At 43.0% G+C, this 18,485-nt stretch overlaps 1 protein-coding gene across 1 annotated transcript in view; it reads right to left on the bottom strand.

Moving 5' to 3' along the window:
* Positions 1–3,289: 3,289 nt before the first annotated feature.
* Positions 3,290–18,485, bottom strand: part of DOCK8 (dedicator of cytokinesis 8) — a 113,237-nt gene continuing 98,041 nt past the window's right edge. The window contains exons 41-47 of the mRNA XM_074994083.1: positions 17,731–17,865; positions 17,018–17,107; positions 15,405–15,641; positions 14,133–14,276; positions 12,331–12,437; positions 8,415–8,585; positions 3,290–5,941 (exon numbers count right to left, since the gene is read on the bottom strand). Coding sequence (XP_074850184.1) covers positions 5,881–5,941; positions 8,415–8,585; positions 12,331–12,437; positions 14,133–14,276; positions 15,405–15,641; positions 17,018–17,107; positions 17,731–17,865 — 945 coding nt within the window. The 3' untranslated portion in view covers positions 3,290–5,880. The remainder of the gene's footprint in view (positions 5,942–8,414; positions 8,586–12,330; positions 12,438–14,132; positions 14,277–15,404; positions 15,642–17,017; positions 17,108–17,730; positions 17,866–18,485) is intronic.

The raw sequence follows: 18,485 nt of genomic DNA, 5'->3' as shown, positions 1-18,485 counted from the left end.
ACATCGAAATAAGGGAGCCAGGCACAGCTGCAGACAGGGTCACGGGGCGGACTCAACAGCAAGTCGCTCCCTTAAAGGGCCCCTCCCAGACACACTTTCATTAAACAGTGCAAGATACACAGAGCCAACAACTAGTTGCAGACCCTGTATATGCAGCACGGACCCCCAGCTGCAGCAGCAGCAGCCAGAAGCCCTGGGCTAAGGGCTGCTGCCCACGGTGACCACAGAGCCCCGCAAGGGCTGGAGAGAGAGTATCTCTCAACCCCCCAGCTGATGGCCGCCATGGAGGACCCCGCTATTTCGATGTTGCGGGACGCGGATCGTCTACACGTCCCTACTTCGATGTTGAACGTCGAAGTAGGGCGCTATTCCCATCCCCTCATGGGGTTAGCGACTTCGACGTCTCGCTGCCTAACGTCGATTTCAACTTCGAAATAGCGCCCAACACGTGTAGACGTGACGGGCACTATTTCGAAGTTACTGCCGCTACTTCGAAGTAGCGTGCACGTGTAGACGCAGCCTGAAGGTGTGCACGTTAGTTACTGTTTCTCCTTCAGGTGCTCTTGCGCAATCCTCTCTGCTCTTCTCTGGGCCTGAATGCATTGCAATGGTCTTCTTCATCCTTTAAATGGTGCCACTCAGAAGAGAGGGGTTCCTGAACCTAAATACTCCCCCAAGTGCTACATGGCCCACAGAGGGTTTGAAAATGTCCTTGTTTCCTCCCCAGTTTATATCCCCAGCCCAAAGCCCTTACACACAATGGCCAGTCTTCCAACCAGAAGAATCTGCTACAGAGCAACAGCTGGAGCCTTATGAGGTGGGGCCCTGCATCCACTGGCTCGCAGTGCAGCTAAACACTCCAGGAGGCCAGAGATTCATCTCCTCTGTCCTTCCCATGCTCATCATTCCTTGCAGAGTCTTCCCCTCAGCTTTTCTACTGCCATTTCAGTGTAGATTCACAGCTGGTAAGTGACTACTGCGTTGCGGTCCGAGGGCAATGTCAATACAGCACTGCCCAGTAGCGGGGTGAGAATTGGGTGGCAGGTAAATGCAAGTGGGGGACATAATGTTGGCGAGAAATGTAGAGTTCTCAAGCCCCAGACAGAGATGGGTTGGACTGATGGGTGAACAGCAGAATTACATTGCAAAGTGAGCTATGATCAGCTTTTTATAACTGCTAAAATGGGATGCCTCCACCTGGCCACATCTCCAGGACATTCCCTACCTCAGTAGGGAAAGACGTTTCATTGGCTCTGTATTACCCAGAAACTTTTAAGCTGGGGCTCCTGGACTCATTGGCCCCTCTTCCTGCAATGAAGTAACAGGTAAACTACATTGCATACTCTCAGGATGTCAGCCTATTTGCTATTGCTGTTATGTGTCAGTTCTCCAATCTTAAGAATCATTCCGCAAACCAGGGAAGTCAGGAACTGCTATTTCCAAATTAAGTGGGGAGCACTCAGCAGATATATTTCACTTCAACTCAGTTTAGACTGTGCTGCAGTCTTTAATCTTTTGCTCCTTGGTCACTCATTCATTTATTTAGTTACAGGTAGATGTCTCCTACTAAGCAGCAGCTTTTGTCAAAAAAATGCTGCAGACCTGACCTTAGGGCAACTCGATTTCTTTACAATTGCAGCACAACATTCAGTTTTAAATAGAAGTGAGGGGGTTCATTTTATTCTCCTCAAGCAGCATTGGATTACGACAACATTGGTCTTATTTAATCAGTTGTTTGAGACCATTACATAAGCAGGGCTCTTGGAACTCTTTTAGACCCCCTGTTGATTTAATATTCTCCAAACGTCAAAAGACAGAAATCCAACATCAGAGCAAAGATGGCATAGGCCCAGACTGCTGAGAGATCTCCAAGTTCCGAAGCAAGCAACATCTGCTTAGTTATTGTAAAACTATTCCTACAGCCACCTTTATTTTTGCGGCATGGGTCAGCAGGAGGAGGAACTGCCAGCTGGAAAAAATGCCGCTCCCGTGGCTTAGTTTCAAGGGGCAGCATTTAAACCAAGATGCAGCATGCCCCTTACGAACACTTCCAGACTTTCTTGATACTTGAAAAAAGGTTGTTTGGTACTTTTTAAAGGTGACTGGCATAGGAGAGCAACATTGATGTAGTGTCCTTTCACCCTTCTTCCTGATGGACAAAGACTGGAAATGATGCTTTTAAATAGTTTTCTGATCTTATTGAACCTTAGAAATATTGAGTCTTACCTGCCCTGTTTTCCTGGTGGTTTTCAGAAAGGCTCAAGATATTGTTGCGGAAGCACCTTCCTTTTTGAAAGGGTGAAAGATAGTGGTCCAATAAAAGATAATTACTTTACCAAGCTCGTCTCTCTAATATCCTGGGACCAGCATGGCTACAACAAAAATGCGTATGAACTATTCCCTACTTCTATTCCATTTATTAGGGAAGACTACAATTGTTGTTATCTCTTAATGTGCAAATGTGCTAAGTGTGGTTGCTTGTCACAGACACAACGCATGGTGGCAGAATACTTCATTATTGTGGATTATGTTTTTTGTCTCCTTTAACATGTTTTTAAATATAGGTGGTTTTGCATTAAAATAAGCAGCAGAGAAAGGTCTGCATTTTTTTTTGAGGGTGGGTTGTGGTATCTTGCACATCAAGATCTCTTATTCAAATCACTAATTCACTACTGTGCATCTGAAAGCCATTAGTATCAGAGGGGTATTGTAAAACTTACGTAAACTGAGTTTGGTCTCAGCTGAGTTCCAACTGAAAGACTTCTCGTCAAAGAACTGTAATTCCAATCGCCCCCAATAGGCTCTTCCAACAGAATAACAAGAACCGAATGAACCCGGAGACTGGCTAATATTCTCCCTCTGCTCCCCACCTCTAGTCAGTCCCCAGAACACCGGTGAGCTACGTCGATGCTTCCCCTACAATGTGTTCAGTAGAGGGGGAACTGCAGCTTCTGGGGCTTTCATTCTGGCTCTTTTCATGGGCACTAACGCATGGTTTTAAAAAAGGAAGCCATAAGTAATCTTGAAGCAAGTCACTCTTCAAGCAGCAGCTATAAAACAGCCATGGAATCCACATAATAGACTCAGTGATTCTGTAGAGTACATGTATCTGTTAAGAGTAGATCCCTAGCCTCACTGAAATCAACAGCAGAACTTCCCTTTGATTTCACGGGGGTCAGGATTTTACCCTAACTATTTTAAGGAAAATGAAAACTAGCCACGCCTTGTTTCATGGGGACACCAGTAAGATACAAGGGCTGCTGACACAACTGCGCCTCTCAGTTTTTACTTGAAACTTACACTTTATTGCAAAATAGAATAGTAAAACTCAGTATTTTTACACATCACATAGTTCAACTCTTAAAAATTGACATCGTGTTTCATTTTTGCAAGGGATGACATGGAGAATGGAAACCCTTACTGGCTATGGTGAGCAATGAAATCATGCATGAAACTAATGGCTCACCAATATGAAGAACGGGTTCAAAGGTTAGCCCGCATTAACTACTTTAGGTTTTCCAAAGTACTTCTTCAACTAGTGGATCTATTGTACAGGACTGCACAATATGAAAGTCAAACACTGAGCATACATCTCAAGCAGTATGAAGTATATTTGCACGTTGCCCATTTTTTGATTACCTGAAGGTTTTGTTTGTTAGCTGTAAATGATAAACATCTTGGCTATGTCTACATGAGAGGGCTTTTCTGACAAAACTGGGCTTTTGTCAGAAAAACCCGTCAAGTGTCTACATGCAAATATGCTTTGTCAACAGTCTATCAACAAAACTTGGCACGTCCACTGGCAGCGTTATGCCTCTCTTGACAGTTTCCTGTTGACAAAACAGATGCTCTGGGGCCCTTTGGTCAGCAGACAGGGCTCCCAGTTCACAGGGCAGCCCTGTCTGCAGAGCTTCCGGACAGCTGTTCTGTTGAGAGAGGGCTGTGCAGTCTGGCTGCTCTCTTTCAACAGAGTAGATTGCACTTTCAATCTACTTTTCTGTGTAGACTCGGTCTGTTGACAGAAGTTTTGCTGGGAAATCCCTTCCGACAGTGACTTCTGTCGACAGAGGCTTCTCGTGTAGATGTAGCCCTTGAGAACAGTGAATCTGGGTTGCAGGAGAAGTGGAGTCAGTGGATTATGATCTTGAAGAGACTTTGATTGTTTGTCCAAGCAGGGTATTAAAAACAATAATAAAAGCACAATGTTGTGGCATTCCAAGAATCCTTCATTACCAGGCTGTGGAAAATCAACCTTCTGTTTAGTTTGTAAACATTTCAAAGCAATTTAATTAAAGAAAAGCCACTGGTAGGATGCATCTAGTGGCTTTTAATTTAATAGACTGTTTACTTATGTACATCAGATGCTTTGGTTTCCTGACACACAGAGAACCTACTCCTGAAATATCCAACTTTGCAGGGAGTGAGCGAGGGCAGAGGACATACTTGGACAGTGCGATACTTTGTTTTTACATATCAGTACTAGTATCAGTGCTTATTTAACTCATTCAAAATTATGTGGAGAAATTGGAGAGGGTCCAGAAAAGAGCAACAAGAATGATCAAAGGTCTAGAGAACATGACCTATGAAGAAAGGCTGAAAGAACTGGGCTTGTTGAGGGGGCACACGATAGCAGTTTTCAGGTATCTAAAAGGGTGTCATAAGGAGGAGGGAGAAAACTTGTTCTTCTTGGCCTCTGAGGACAGAACAAGAAGCAATGGGCTTAAACTGCAGCAAGGGAGGCTTAGGTTGGACATTAGGAAAAAGTTCCTATCGGTCAGGGTGGTCAAACAGTGGAATAAATTGCCAAGGGAGGTTGTGGAATCTCCATCTCTGGAGATATTTAAGAACAGGTTAGATAAATGTCTATCAGGGATGGTCTTGACAGTATTTGGTCCTGCCATGAGGGCAGGGGGCTGGACTCGATGACCTCTCCAGGTCCCTTCCAGTCCTAGTATACTATGATTCTATGATTGCGCTTCCTGTCCTACAGGGAATCTTGGGATTTGCCACAAATAACATCAGAAACACTCCTTCAACTTTTCCACACGTCTGGGCTCTGCTGTCGACGTAAGTGGTAGGGAAGTGTACACATTTCCAAATAACAAGCTACAGACTAACATGGCTACCCCTCTGGGACTAGTACACATTTTCAGAATAGCAAAACTGGAAATGTCTACAAAGGGTCAAAATGCTTTCAGTTCTTCCATGAAATTAAAAACAAGGTAACCAGAAATCCATCATTTATGCTTCACTGTGAGAAGACGTGTAAGAAACCATCCTTTCTATTAAAAAAATGTTCATAGGTTGCTGTGATACTGGGAGTGTAAGCAAGTAAATTTACTGTAAACACTACACATCTTTCCTAGGGCTCCGATTCAGTAAAGCACTTACACACATTTAAATTCTTCTCTGTTTAGGACAGCTCTTATGTAGGCATTCAACTTTCAGACTGCACAGCTGTGCTGCAGGTCTTGCTTATGTGCTATTCAAAACAGGGACCTATCTGGGCACCATTCTCCAGTGTCCACTAACTGACTCTCTTGACACTTCAGTCAAGCCCTAGTGAGTTCTGTCTCTCTGTAAACAGTGATTGACTCCTGCTCAGTAAAGTCAATGATTCAATTGTCTATCCCTTATAATTCTCTGGACAATATTTTACAATAAATACAAAAGCAGCCAAAGTCACCTTCCTTTTCACCCTCTTTCCCACCAATCCCCATTCTTCTTTAGTCCTGTACATTTCGTTTAACACTGTGTGAACTGCAGAGAACACATGCACGTTACATTGTGAGAAGAGCTTCCCAATTTGCATAGCAGTGGCGTATCCTCTCCTAGCTGATCCACAGCAAATGGAGCTTTCTTTTCTGAAGCAGAGGGTCCTTAGAGGTTCTGTGAAGAGTGGGCTTCATATTTCCTAAAACTAGAATTACGAAAAGAGTCCCTGAAATAAAACAAATCCATAAGTAAAACATGGGATTGTCAATACTCTGAATACCTTATATATGTATTTGGCTGTGTCTAGGCTATGAGATAAATTTGAATTTAAGGCAGTTAGCTTGATATTACCATGTTACTATCTTCACTGTAAATACCATTAGCTCGACTTAGGGAGCATGAATACCGATATCATAATACCTTCTGTACCTGATGGGTACAATGTCAAGCTCAAATTTAAAAGTTTGAATAAAGGCCAGTGTGAAAGCGCCATGTCTTAAAATCAAATTTATGAGCCTCTAGAGGTGTAACCCACAATGCCCCTCAGTGCCCCGCTCTGGCTGCTGCTCTCTGGGTGTGCTGGAATTAGGTAACAGGAAGACTGTGAATTCTAAAGCGGGACCAGGAAGCCTTTGGCTGGGGTCTCATGTTTGTATGAGAGGCTGATGAGAAAAGTCTTTCTGTCTTTGCTGTTAGCGCTGTGAGTGCATCTACCCATTGCAAATAGCCCCTGCACGGAGTTCATGGTTCTGTCTCTACCCTTGGTATCTATTTGTGCTCTACCTGGCACCAGCCGCTGCCCTGCTGCACCATGTGGCAACAAGGCTGTTCTGGGGGTCACACTGGCATAAGAGGCCGAAAAACTTCTCAGCAGTTTACCTGTGTGCGCAAATCTCTCTCCTTCCCTCATAAGCACCACACAGTCAGGGTCTTTCCTGCGCTCAGCCATGTCACGTGGGTAGTCCCCTACCCAATAAAAGGACATGCCTGCCGCTTGGTGCTGACCATGCTGCCAGGCAGCACCATATCCTGACTTGTGCATGGTTAGGGCTCTAAGGGCGGGAAAGATTTTTGGGGGCTTGCTGCTGCTGGGGGGGAGTCTCCCCCTGGCAGCTAAGATTTTCAGGGGTACTAATTCAACTGGTCCCCCATTACCCCCCCTTACTAAGGGACTAGTGGGGCTTGCTGCCACCAGGAGGAAGTCTCCCCCAGTGGCTAAGGTACTCGGGGGCTTGCTGCTGCCAGGGGGAAGTCTCCCCTAATGGCTAAGATATTTGGGGGGGGAACTATTTCAACTACTTCAACATTTCAAGTGACTCTGCAGCTGCAGACCACAGCCCCTCCCCGCCTCCCCCCTGCCAAAAAACCAAAAACCTATTTTCAGAGGCTTGCTGTCCCTTGCAGACACCTGCTGCTTTGATATTTCTGTTATAAAAACTTTTTCCTAAATTTTCCTGTATGTATTCATGCTTTGACACCCCCCCCCAAAAAAAAAAACACAGGGTGGAAGGCCAGCTGAGATTCCTGTTTCCATTATAAGTTCAGTGTGTGATATTTCACTGCCCTCTCCCATGTTGCCAATGTCTGTGTAGTGAAGAGGGAAGACAAAGATCTTTTTCCCTACACTTTTCTATCCTCTTTCTTCTAACTCTGAGAATACAGTCTGTCCCTGTGTTATTTTCAGGGATCAGATGCAATCACAGGAGGGGAGACAGTCAATGGACGACCAGCCTGTGCACAGAAGCCTTATAGTGCATTGGAAAGCCCGAGACCCTCCCCTCAGCAAGTCTCTTTTTCCAAAAACGTTCCTATCATCTCTTTCTTCAAGCTTTTCAGGGATCAGATCCAATCACAGGAGAGGGGATAGTCAGGGGATGGCCAGTTGAGAATTCATTTACAGAAGGAAGAGATTTCTGTTAACTTTTCTGCCATCTCTGTGGATGCCCTCCTTGTCCTTCCTTTTGACAGGACAAATGGACGTTTGCTTAGCACGGGACGGGAATGAGGAACATTCAGTGTGGGAAGATCATGTTGAATACCAGCGAACACACCCAGAGTGCTGTGGGGATGAGGGAACTGTGAGGTAGGTTCCCAGAATGCACTACCGAAACAGTCGACGTTTGCCAATTGGAGTGTGGCAGCAATGAGTCGACTTTGGGAGAAGCATCTGGGAGGTGAGGCTGGTCAAAGACAAACATAAATTCCAGAATTACAAAATCGATATTAATATATTTGATTTTATCTCGTAGTCTGGACCCAGCCTTTGACTCTTTTTTCCTTGATGCTGGTTAAGTGGTGCTGGAAAGAACAACCTATTCAAAGGTATAAGGTGTCACACAATTTATATCTGGCTCCTAGCTCTGCAACATTATATGCAGTCCTGAAGTGAAATGATCATGCGTATTTCACAACTTATAAACAGCAAGGGCAGGAATGTGTAAATATTGATAATCGATATAATAATTTTTCTCATGAACCTTGGGAAATACCACAGGCTTTAAAACTAATTCTTATATTAGTGTAAAAATTCTACCCATCCTTTGCTTGAGGTACACAGCTTAAGTGGCCCATTTCACATTTTATTCTGTTTAATTTGGGGGCCATGCCTCAGAATTAGAGGGAAAAAACTGTGTCATATCTCACAAATGAAGAGGCACTCTTTTGTTAGCAATCAAATGGCACCAGGGCCTTAGTAGTACCTTGTAGTACTGTGGACTTTCACTATCGGTTTATACAGCTCTGGGATTTTCCTCTCAATCATTGGCCGAAGGTTCTCCTTCAGCTTGTTATAGTTCTTTTTGAGTTCCAGCTGGTATTCCCTCTGATCTGCAGTAATGAGGCGCTTGTTTTTCTCCACAGCTTCACCACATCTGATCTCAAAATAAAGATTAAAAACCATACTGGTTAATACTGACAAACACTTTAAAATTGCATTATGTGAGCTGGAGCCAGATAAAGCAAGATTTCAGCTGCTCAGATTATTTTCTGCCAGACCCATGCAGTCCTTAGGTCATGAGTTTAACATCCATTAGCTATTACAAACACATGAGGGAAGTAAGAAGGGACATAAACACATTTCAGTAACCATCATGACACTGGATTAAATTTATATTGGAGTAAATGGATGCACACAGCTTCATTCAATGTTGGTGAAGTTGCATCTTCCTGATGCATCCTGCATGAGGTATGAATTTGGCTAATATAGGTCCCTCAGAAAAGCCTCTTCTGTTATCTCAGTGTGCATTCACAGACAATTAGATGGTTAAACACTGGATTACATGAGCATGCAGAATAAGATCTGTTTGCATAAAGCGTGGTGTACTCTCACAGAAGCATGAAAGCTTTGTCAGAAAATTGAATCAACAAAACTAGGGCTTTAAACTAGGTTCGTTGGGGGAAGGTAACAAACCCTGAGGTAAGTGGGGAAGGAGGAGGGAATAATCAAGCGGGTTTCCTGGGTGAAGAGGATAAAGTGGGCCAATCAGCCACTTCTCTAAGATGCTTGTACACTAATGCCAGAAGCCTAGGGAACAAACAGGAAGAATTAGACTCCCTCACACAGTCAAAGAAGTATGAGGTGGTTGGAATAATGGAGACTTGGTGGGACAATTCGCATAACTAGAGCACGGTCATGGAAGGTTATCAACTGTTCAGGAAGGACAGACAGGGGAGAAAAGGAGGAGGAGTTGCGCTCTATGTGAGGGAACAGTATGATTGCTCAGAGCTCCAGTATATGGAGGGAGAAAATCCAGTTGAGTGTCTTTGGGTTAAGCTTAGAGGCGAAAGTAACAGAGGTGATGTTGTAGTTGGTGTCTGCTATAGACAGCCAGATCAGGGAGATGAGATAGATGAGGCTTTCTTCAGGCAGGTAAGTGAAGCTTCCAAATCACAGGCCCTGGTTCTCATGGGAGACTTTAATCATCCAGCCATTTGTTGGAAGACCAATACATCAACACACAGACAATCCAGGAAGTTTTTGGAGAATGTTGGGGATAACTTCGTGGTACAAGTGCTGAAGGAACCGACCAGGGGCCGTGCACAACTTGACCTGCTGCTCACAAACAGGGAAGAACTAGTAGCAGAAGTAGAAGTGAGTAGAAACCTGGGATGCAGCAACCATGAAATCGTAGATTTCAGGATCCTGACAAAAGGCAGAAGGGTGAGCAGTAACATACAGACCCTTGATTTCAAAAGAGCAGACTTCGACTCCCTGAGAGAACTGATGAGCAGGATCCCTCGGGAAATGAAGATGAAGGGGAAAAGAGTTCAAGAGAACTGGAAATATTTTAAAGAAGTCTTACTGAAGGCACAGGAACAAACCATCCCGCTGCATAGTAAGAAATGCAAATATGGTAGGCAACCAGCTTGGGTTAACTGGGAAGTCCTTAGTCAGCTTAAACACAAAGAGGATGTGTACAAGAAATGGAAACGTGTACAGTTGACTAAGGAGGAGTATAAACATACAGCTGGAGAATGCCAGGGAGTAATCAGGAAAGCAAAAGTACAATTGGAACTGCAGCTGGCAAGGGATATGAAGAGTAACAAGAAGGGTTTCTACAGGTATGTTAACAATAAAGAGGTTATCAGAGAAGGTGTGGGGCCGTTACTGGATGAGAGAGGTAACCTAGTGACAGATGATGTAGGAAAAGTTGAAGTACTCAATGCTTTTTTGCCTCAGTCTTCACGGACAAAGTCAACTTCCACATGATGGTCCTAGACAATGCAGTATGGGAAGATGGAGAGCAGCCATCTGTGGGGAAGGAACAAGTTCTGAGCTACCTAGAAAAACTAGATGTACATAAATCCATGGGTCTGGGTTTAATGCACCCAAAGGTACTGAGGGAATTGGCAGATGTCATTGCTGAACCTTTGGCCATTATCTTTGAAGACTCTTGGAGATTGGGGGAGATGTCGGATGACTGGAAAATGGCAAATGTAGTACCCATCTTTAAAAAAGGAAAGAAAGACAATCCAGGGAACTATAGACTGGGAAAATAATGGAATCAAGGAATCCATTTTGGAGCACTTGGAAGAGGGGAAAGTGATCAAAAGTAGCCAACATGGATTCACCAGGGACAAGTCCTGCCTGACCAAACCGATTAGCTTATATGATGAGGTAACAGGCTCTGTGGACATGGGGAAGTCAGTGGATGTGATATACCTTGACTTCAGCAAAGCTTCTGATACTGTCTCCCGCAACATTCTTGTCCATAAGTTAAGGAAATATGGATTGGATCCTTGGACTATAAGATGGACAGAAAGCTGGCTTGACGGTCAGGCCCAATGGTCAATGGCTCAATATATAGATGGTCAATGGCTCAATATATAGATGGTGGTCAGTTTCAAGAGGAGTGCTGCAAGGCTCAGTTCCGGAGCTGGTGTTGTTCAACATCTTTATTAATGACCTGGATGATGAACTGGATTGCACCCTCAGCAAGTTTGCAAATGACACAAAACTAGGGGGAGAGGTAGATACGTTGGAGGGTACAGAGAGAATCCAGAGTAATCTGGATAAATTGGAGAACTGGGCCAAAAGAAATCTGATGCAGTTCAGCAAGGAGAAGTGTAGAGTCCTGCACCTGGAGTGGAAGAATCCCAAGCATTGTTATAGGCTCAGCAGCAGTACGATGGAAAGGGACCTAGGGGTTATGGTGGATGAAAGGCTGGATATGAGTAAACAGTGTGCCCTTGTAGCCAAGAAGGCTAACGGCATACTGGGGGGCATTAGGAAGAGCATTTAGAGCAGATCTAGAGAAGCAGGTATTCCCCTCTATTCAGCACTGGTGAAGCCACATCTGGAATATTGTATCCAGTTATGGGCCCCCCAGTATAAAAAGGGTGTGGATTTGCTGGAGCAGGTTCAGTGGAGGGCAACAAAAATGATTAAGGGGCTGTAGCACAAGACCTATGAGGACAGGCTGAGGGATTAGGGCTTGTTTAGTTTACAGAAGAGAAGACTTAGGGGTGATTTAATAGCAGCCTTCAACTTCCTGAAGGGGAGCTCTAAAGAGGAGGGTGAGCAACTGTTCTCAGTGATGTCAGATGGCAAAACAAGGAGTAATGGTCTGAAGTTGAAGAGGGAGAGGTGTAGGTTAGATATTGGGAAAAACTACTTCACCAGGAGGGTGGTGAAGCATTGGAATGCGTTGCCTAGAGAGGTGGTGGACTCTCCATCCCTTGAGTTTTTTAAGTCCCAGCTTGACAAGGTCTTGGCTGGGATGACTTAAGGGGGATTGATCCTGCTTGAAGCAGGGGGCTGGACTAGGTCCCTTCCAGCCCTGTGATTCTTTGAAAACTGAGAGGTGAATAGGACTGTATCAATTCAAACAAAAGTTGACACAAAATGATCAAAATACTTCATTTTGACATTTCTAAAACATAGTTCTTTGGAATTCTTGTTTTCTGGGAGATTTCAAGTTCTCTTTCTCATTCAGGCTGAAAGAAAACCTCAAAATGTTGGAATTTTCCATTGAATGGAAATCCCAAGTTTTAACTGACTAATGCCTACATACAGGGTGAAAATCTAGCTCCTGGTGTGTTATTAGTGACAGGGACATAGCTATGGTTCCACATTCTAACTTCACCAGACCTTCAATTATTTTTCTGTTCACTCACCGCATTATAAATTCTTTGAAGCATAGCCTCAGTTTGTTGTGATGTCGGTAAAGTTTTGGGTCTGCTGGAATTTCCGCCAGGAACACTTGGGCTACCTCAATTGGCCCCTTATAGGAATAACAGTATAATATTACAAAGGTGTTTCTTGCATTGACTGAAAAAGAAGCACAATACTAATGTATTTGGTTAGGATGTGGTCATTGTTCTATTTGCTTCACAGCTGGAGTGACAAAAATCGTATGTTGATGCTGTAGCAGGAAGTTGGCCTTTTAAGGGTTTTGCATTAATCACTGCTTCCTTGCCTCCCTTTCTTTGCCAATCAATGCTCAGGCCAACATACTTCTGATCTGGAGATATTCACTTTCAGCACCATTTCCAGGACAGCACTATCTCCAGATCTGAAGAAGTGGGTCTGCCCCATGAAAGTTCATCACCTAATAAATTATTTTGTTAGTCTTTAAAGTGCTACAGAACTGCTTTTTTGTTTTGTTAGAGTATGAACTCTGACTATAATCCTGATCTATTTTTTTTTTGGTCTATCATCTTCTATTGTCAGTTATACTACCACAAAAAGAAAATGGATAAAAAGGAGTGAGCAGGGAATTCCCTTCTGCCAAATTCTTTTACATGGAGGCCGCATGGTTATCACATTGAAAGGTGGCAATTCACAACTCCTAGCATGGGCAGAGAAAAGCATGAAAAGAATGCTTTGTCCACAGAACAAAACAGTATGTTCCTATAAGGAGTTCAGGCTGGTGGAAGTTTTGGTTGAAGAAGAATCATTCGAAAATGCAAGGACTGGGGCCTGTTTCAGCAAGGGTAATCAATTAATTTTTGCCAAGATTCAAACGTCTTTGCAAAGGTACAGTCAAAGTCCAGACTACAGAGAAAATATTTCAAAAATAAATAATGTAATGAGGGTAACAACAAAAACAACAACCACAACAAGTAAACAAAAAGATTGTGCTGTTTGTTCAAAGCATCTAGTGGTCCAGACTTGACCCACAGTCCATCTATTTTCTTTCCTTGAATTTCCCTGAATCTGCTGAGGTACGGTTAGGGCATTATTTTCTTCCTCCTACTTTGTCTTCCTAGGATTTGTTTTTGTTAAGGTGTCTGCTGTGTGTGGTGGGTTTGGGTTTTGTTTTGTTTTGGTTTTAGTGCATTCTTGCATATAAGTGTTCTGGGAATCTGATGACCCCACAAAAGAGAGGTTTGTTGTTGAAGTATTCCCTTAAATGACTAAAGGTCATGAGATGGTTAGTACTCTTTTGAAGGAAAAGCTCTCTGAGGATGAGTCAAATCAGTGTGAGTAACTACCTAGAGGTTCAAACGCACATCTACATATTAGCCATGGTCTCTGAATCCTCTGCAACTGCAAAAATGTAAATGTAATGGGAACAGGCTGATATGAGAGAGCCAATACTTTTTGCTTCAAGTTGGGGTATAAAAGTAAAAGTGGCCTGTCTCTTGATAGTTTGGCACTTTTGGATTTTGAGCTGAACCAGGAAGTGCAGAGATTTACAAAAATAAACCTTAGAGGGTATAAAATTACCATGATTTTTTTTCTGAATTTTAGAAAAAAAGTTTGGTTGAAAGTTTAGCTTGTCCAACCCTAGTGGTTAGTTTACAAACATAACCCCTAGTGGGTTATGCAAAGGGTATCTGCAACCAGCACATCTGAATGGAAGTGCTCTCAACGGTACAATACAAAAGGAGGCAGAAGAAAGCAAAATGGTGAAAAAAGAAATGTTCTAAAGGTTGTGCAGAAGATACATCACTTTGCTGAGCTTGACCTTTACCTGATTTACAGTAGCTCCAACAGAACCTTGCAGCACCATCTGGAGCATTTTGGCATCTGGTGGCTCTTGATTGGTAGCAACAGCCAGTTCTAGGGTCTTCTTCTGCATGTCTTCAATAGCAACTTCAATCGGGGTTAAAACGAACTAATAAACATAAGGATAGTTGTATTATTATCTGCGTAGTACATGCAGCAGAGTGGACACAGATGTTTTCTGCTGGATCACAGTCAGGGTGGTCAAAACCAGGATGTTTCTTAAACCAGCCAAATTTGATGTCTGTAAATTCTGAGTTAAATCCATATACCATAAAAGCAATGGAAAGACTTCAGTGGGCTTTGGGTACAGTCCTATAGATGCATTAGTTTTATGCTAGGTTATTGTCCTTCTGGCTAAATGGTTATTGTGCTTCCTACTTTTACAAAGCTGCTTCTCTGAGGAGCAGTTCCTCCATACTGACTGCAAAGCTACATCTACACTACCCTGGATGATCAACCTGCTTAGGGGTGAACTTCTGGGGCTCTGTTTCACATATCTAGTATGGATGCACAAAATTGACCCTGTACTCCTCATGAGATGCAAGGAGAAAGGGAGGTTGACGAGAGAAACTCTCTTGTCGACCCTCCCCAGTAGAAAAGGCCAGGTAGCTGAATACAGATACGTTGATTCTAGCTACTCAATTGCCATAGCTGGAATTGCGTATCTGAGGTCGGCTTACTTTGCCCAGTGTAGATGTAGCACTAAGTCAAGTTTGGCAAACAAATTGTTCTTTGATGAACATGGAAGTATAGCTGAAAATAGGACTCTTCTCTCTTTCATGTCACTCCTCTTCTGCTGTTTTGCTTCCAGCTGGGGTTCTAGATGGAACACAGGCCTTTCCAACAGTGTTCCTGGTAAGCTGGGCACTTTTGCAGCCACTCAGGAGAGATTCCAATAATGCCCAGATGATTGGCAGAGTGCCCACAGCTAGGTTTTTTATTTCTATCGGTGGTGCACATTCACACATGACAAAAATTTATTCTGCACATGGATGGAAAAGATTAGAGGGAATACTGCTCTCCAATCCTCCAGAAGCTAGCAGGAGCATGCATCCATGCATTCATTGCCCTCTGTGGAATTTTTGTAGTGTCAGTCAGTGTAGAAATTAACAGAAATGCAAACTTTCCTTACCCAGCACAGAGCTTGAAATCATCCCCTTCCAGTAGCGCCCTCAAACCCTGTCTAATGTCTGAGTTCCATGCTCAGATTCAGAGTGCTCACAAAGATGGCCATTACCTCTTCCTTTTGAATGACATTGATTCTGGTTTTGACATAGGGGAAAGCATGCATTGTGGTCAGGGTGGTATTCCTCTTGTACTGTTCGCTCAGATCACCCCGGGGGCGTCCATCCAGGGTGAAAGGGGTGGTGTACATGAACCGACGGAGGTTGAAGTTCTTCTCAAAGTACGTCACCCTATCTTTCATCTCATACTCATCAAAATAGGGCTCCACAAATGTAATTTGTATGTAGGCCTGGAAGAGGTGGAAGGAAGAATCTCAGTTTTAGAGCTAGGACAAATGCTTGTGAAATAAATGGAGTGTGTGAAATAACCCAGAGCTCACAGTGAGGAGGCATGTGTTAGAAGAGCACACAGACTGTGTTTCGCTTACTATTAATGTGTTCTCAAATGCAGTGGGACCTCTCTGATTCTGCCTCAGCTGCAATGACCTGATGGTTACAGGACCTACTCAATACACTGTGTCTCCACTGACTTAAATGACGTTGCAATAGCATGAGAGGAGAATTTGGCCCACTCTGTCTTTAACCATTTGATTGAAACTAACCAAAGAAAGTTAACATGGTGGTCTCTAGGCAGTGACTATGTGTTTCCCGACCAAGACAGCCAATTGACCAATTTCCTTTCGGAGAGGGAGGGAGGGAGGGAGGCAGAAGTACTAAAGAAACCAAAATGTCAAACAGACAGCACAAGTTGTATTTTTCATTTGTATACCATTTTTTGCTAACATCAGATCCATCTAAACTAGGCAATCTAAACTAGAAAAAAGTGGGGACAGAAAAATGAAAAAAAAATATTTAAAAAAAATAAAGAAGGGATATGGAAAGTGATCAGAATCACTTCTCATCCTCACAGGCTTACTGAAGTTTCACTACCACATGTCTTCATCTTTATAGCACCAGACAGAAAAGGGTCTGGCTGTCTCAGACACTGTCTCCTACTCTAAGTTTATGTCTTATCTGTGCATCTGAGATACTTACAGGACCTGCATTACCGTATTATCTGAGCACCTTTAATTTATTTATTAACACAACACCCCTGTGCACTACAGAAATACTATCATCCCCCATGGTACAAACAGGGAATTGAGGCTAAGTAACCCCCCCAGAATCACACAGGAAGTCTGTGGAACAGCAGGGATTCAAACTCAGGTGACTGCCCTAACCATTGGCCTATCCTTCCTCTCCTCATATAATTACTCTCTGCGTACAGCATTCTGAAGTCTGTTAAGTTGCTCCCAGTCATCCTCATATAGCACTGTCCATCTAGCACTCACAAAGTGCAAGTGCCTTTTATATTTGGAGAACTGAGGCACCAAGGAGTGAAGTGAGTTGCCCTGAATCATCCTGCTGGTCAACTGTAGACTAAGAAGGGACAGAGATCAGGGCGTCTGATCCACAGACCAGTGCCTTATTCATTGTACTCACTAATTCACTGGTTTGTTTTATAATAATAGTCATCATCTACTGACCCTCACACAAAGATCTGAGCTTTGCTTGTTGTCCGAGTCAGCATTAAGGTCCCCCAGGCAGCTCTGCACTCTTTTATTCAATCCATCAGTGCTCATTTCTCCTGGAAGGACACAAATAGCTGTGCCAATACCTTTCATACCTTATTGGGATCCAGCTTGCGTTTGTCAACAGGAGCGGAGTCTTTAATCACCTCCACAGAATCCTCCCCAAAGCACTGCCCATAAAAGCCCTGAAGAGGAAAAATGAGTATTCAGAGGTGATTTAGCCCATCTGTAATGCAATGCAACTCACCTGTGCTGCTCTGATTAAGATCAGGAGTTGTGAGAACTTCTGGATTTAACGGAATAAGTATCACAGTGCACATTAAAGTCTGCAGACCCAAGGAAGACCCAACAGTGAACAGTGAAGTAAAACTTGGTTAGATGCACAACCATATGCATGCTGTAAAGGCCACTAGGACCTCTTCCATCATTATCAAGGGGAGAAGTAAAAGGCAGAGTGCCAGCAAAGGAGACAAAAAAAGCGAAGCATCTGTCACAGGTGCCTCAAGCAAAACTTCAAAAGGATTCCAAACAAAACTTGCCTCCCCTCAAGTTAAGCTCATGAATTCCTTTTACAAGGAGAGATTCAGCCCTTCAGGACATGAGACTGCAGGCACGGAAAACTGTTTCAACCTGCTGTAGAAGGAGCTGCAGTCCCAAGTATCAGGTATGCAGACAGAACGATTTAAGATATAAAATCGACTGACATTTGTACCTCCCCACCATCACCACTGTGCTTCTTTATTCACCCAACTATTTCCTTAGAAAGCATAATACAAAACAGGGGGTTATATAATTATGATTTCTTTACCTCGAGTCTGTGAGAAATCTCAGGAAGTTTAGTAATTGCAGGTTCCTTATAAACAAATTCCTGTTCATCTAAGTCCCCGAATTTGGATCCATAGAAACCAACACGGAAGTAAGTTCCAAACATTCGTTTTTGACCCTGATTGATAAAAAGAGGAGAGAATTACATTTAGCTTTTCTTCCCTTAAATATAATCTGATTTTGCTGCCTTATTCATCCGATTTAAATCTGAGGAACTGCACTGACTTTAAATGTGTCCCGATTTCAGAGCAAAATTCTACCCTATGCAATATCAACTTAACAGAGTACAATTCAATTGACTATTAGAATGGTATATTTATGAAAAAACTGCAATTGTAGCTCAAACTTTAAGTTTTGTATGAACTCATGCTGCAAATCTAAAACAGAAACGATTCTTTGTAAACATAATTTCTGTGGAAGAATTTTAAAAACAAACATCATTCAACATTCAAGTCTTTGCAACTCACTGAACTTCAAAATGTTATTAAAGTCCATGAGAACTTGAAAATGACAAGAAATAAAAATTGACTGCGTCCAAACTCAGAAAAATACAGACACATCAAGAATAGTGAAAAGTAAATTAGGTTTTACAATTCTTCTGTTTTTGTAATCTAAAGTACTAGTAACATTGGCAAGAAAATTGTTTTTCTTTTGGAATGTGTGCAGCCAAAGGTAATATTCCCTGGTTTCACCTGGTTTAAATTTAATCTGTGATATTTTAAAACCCCATACACTCCT

The sequence above is a fragment of the Carettochelys insculpta genome, chromosome 5 (assembly GCF_033958435.1).
Source record: "Carettochelys insculpta isolate YL-2023 chromosome 5, ASM3395843v1, whole genome shotgun sequence".
In the NCBI taxonomy this organism is placed as follows: domain Eukaryota; kingdom Metazoa; phylum Chordata; order Testudines; family Carettochelyidae; genus Carettochelys; species Carettochelys insculpta.
Note: the sequence above shows the minus strand (reverse complement) of the source record. Positions and strands in the feature narration are given on the sequence as shown.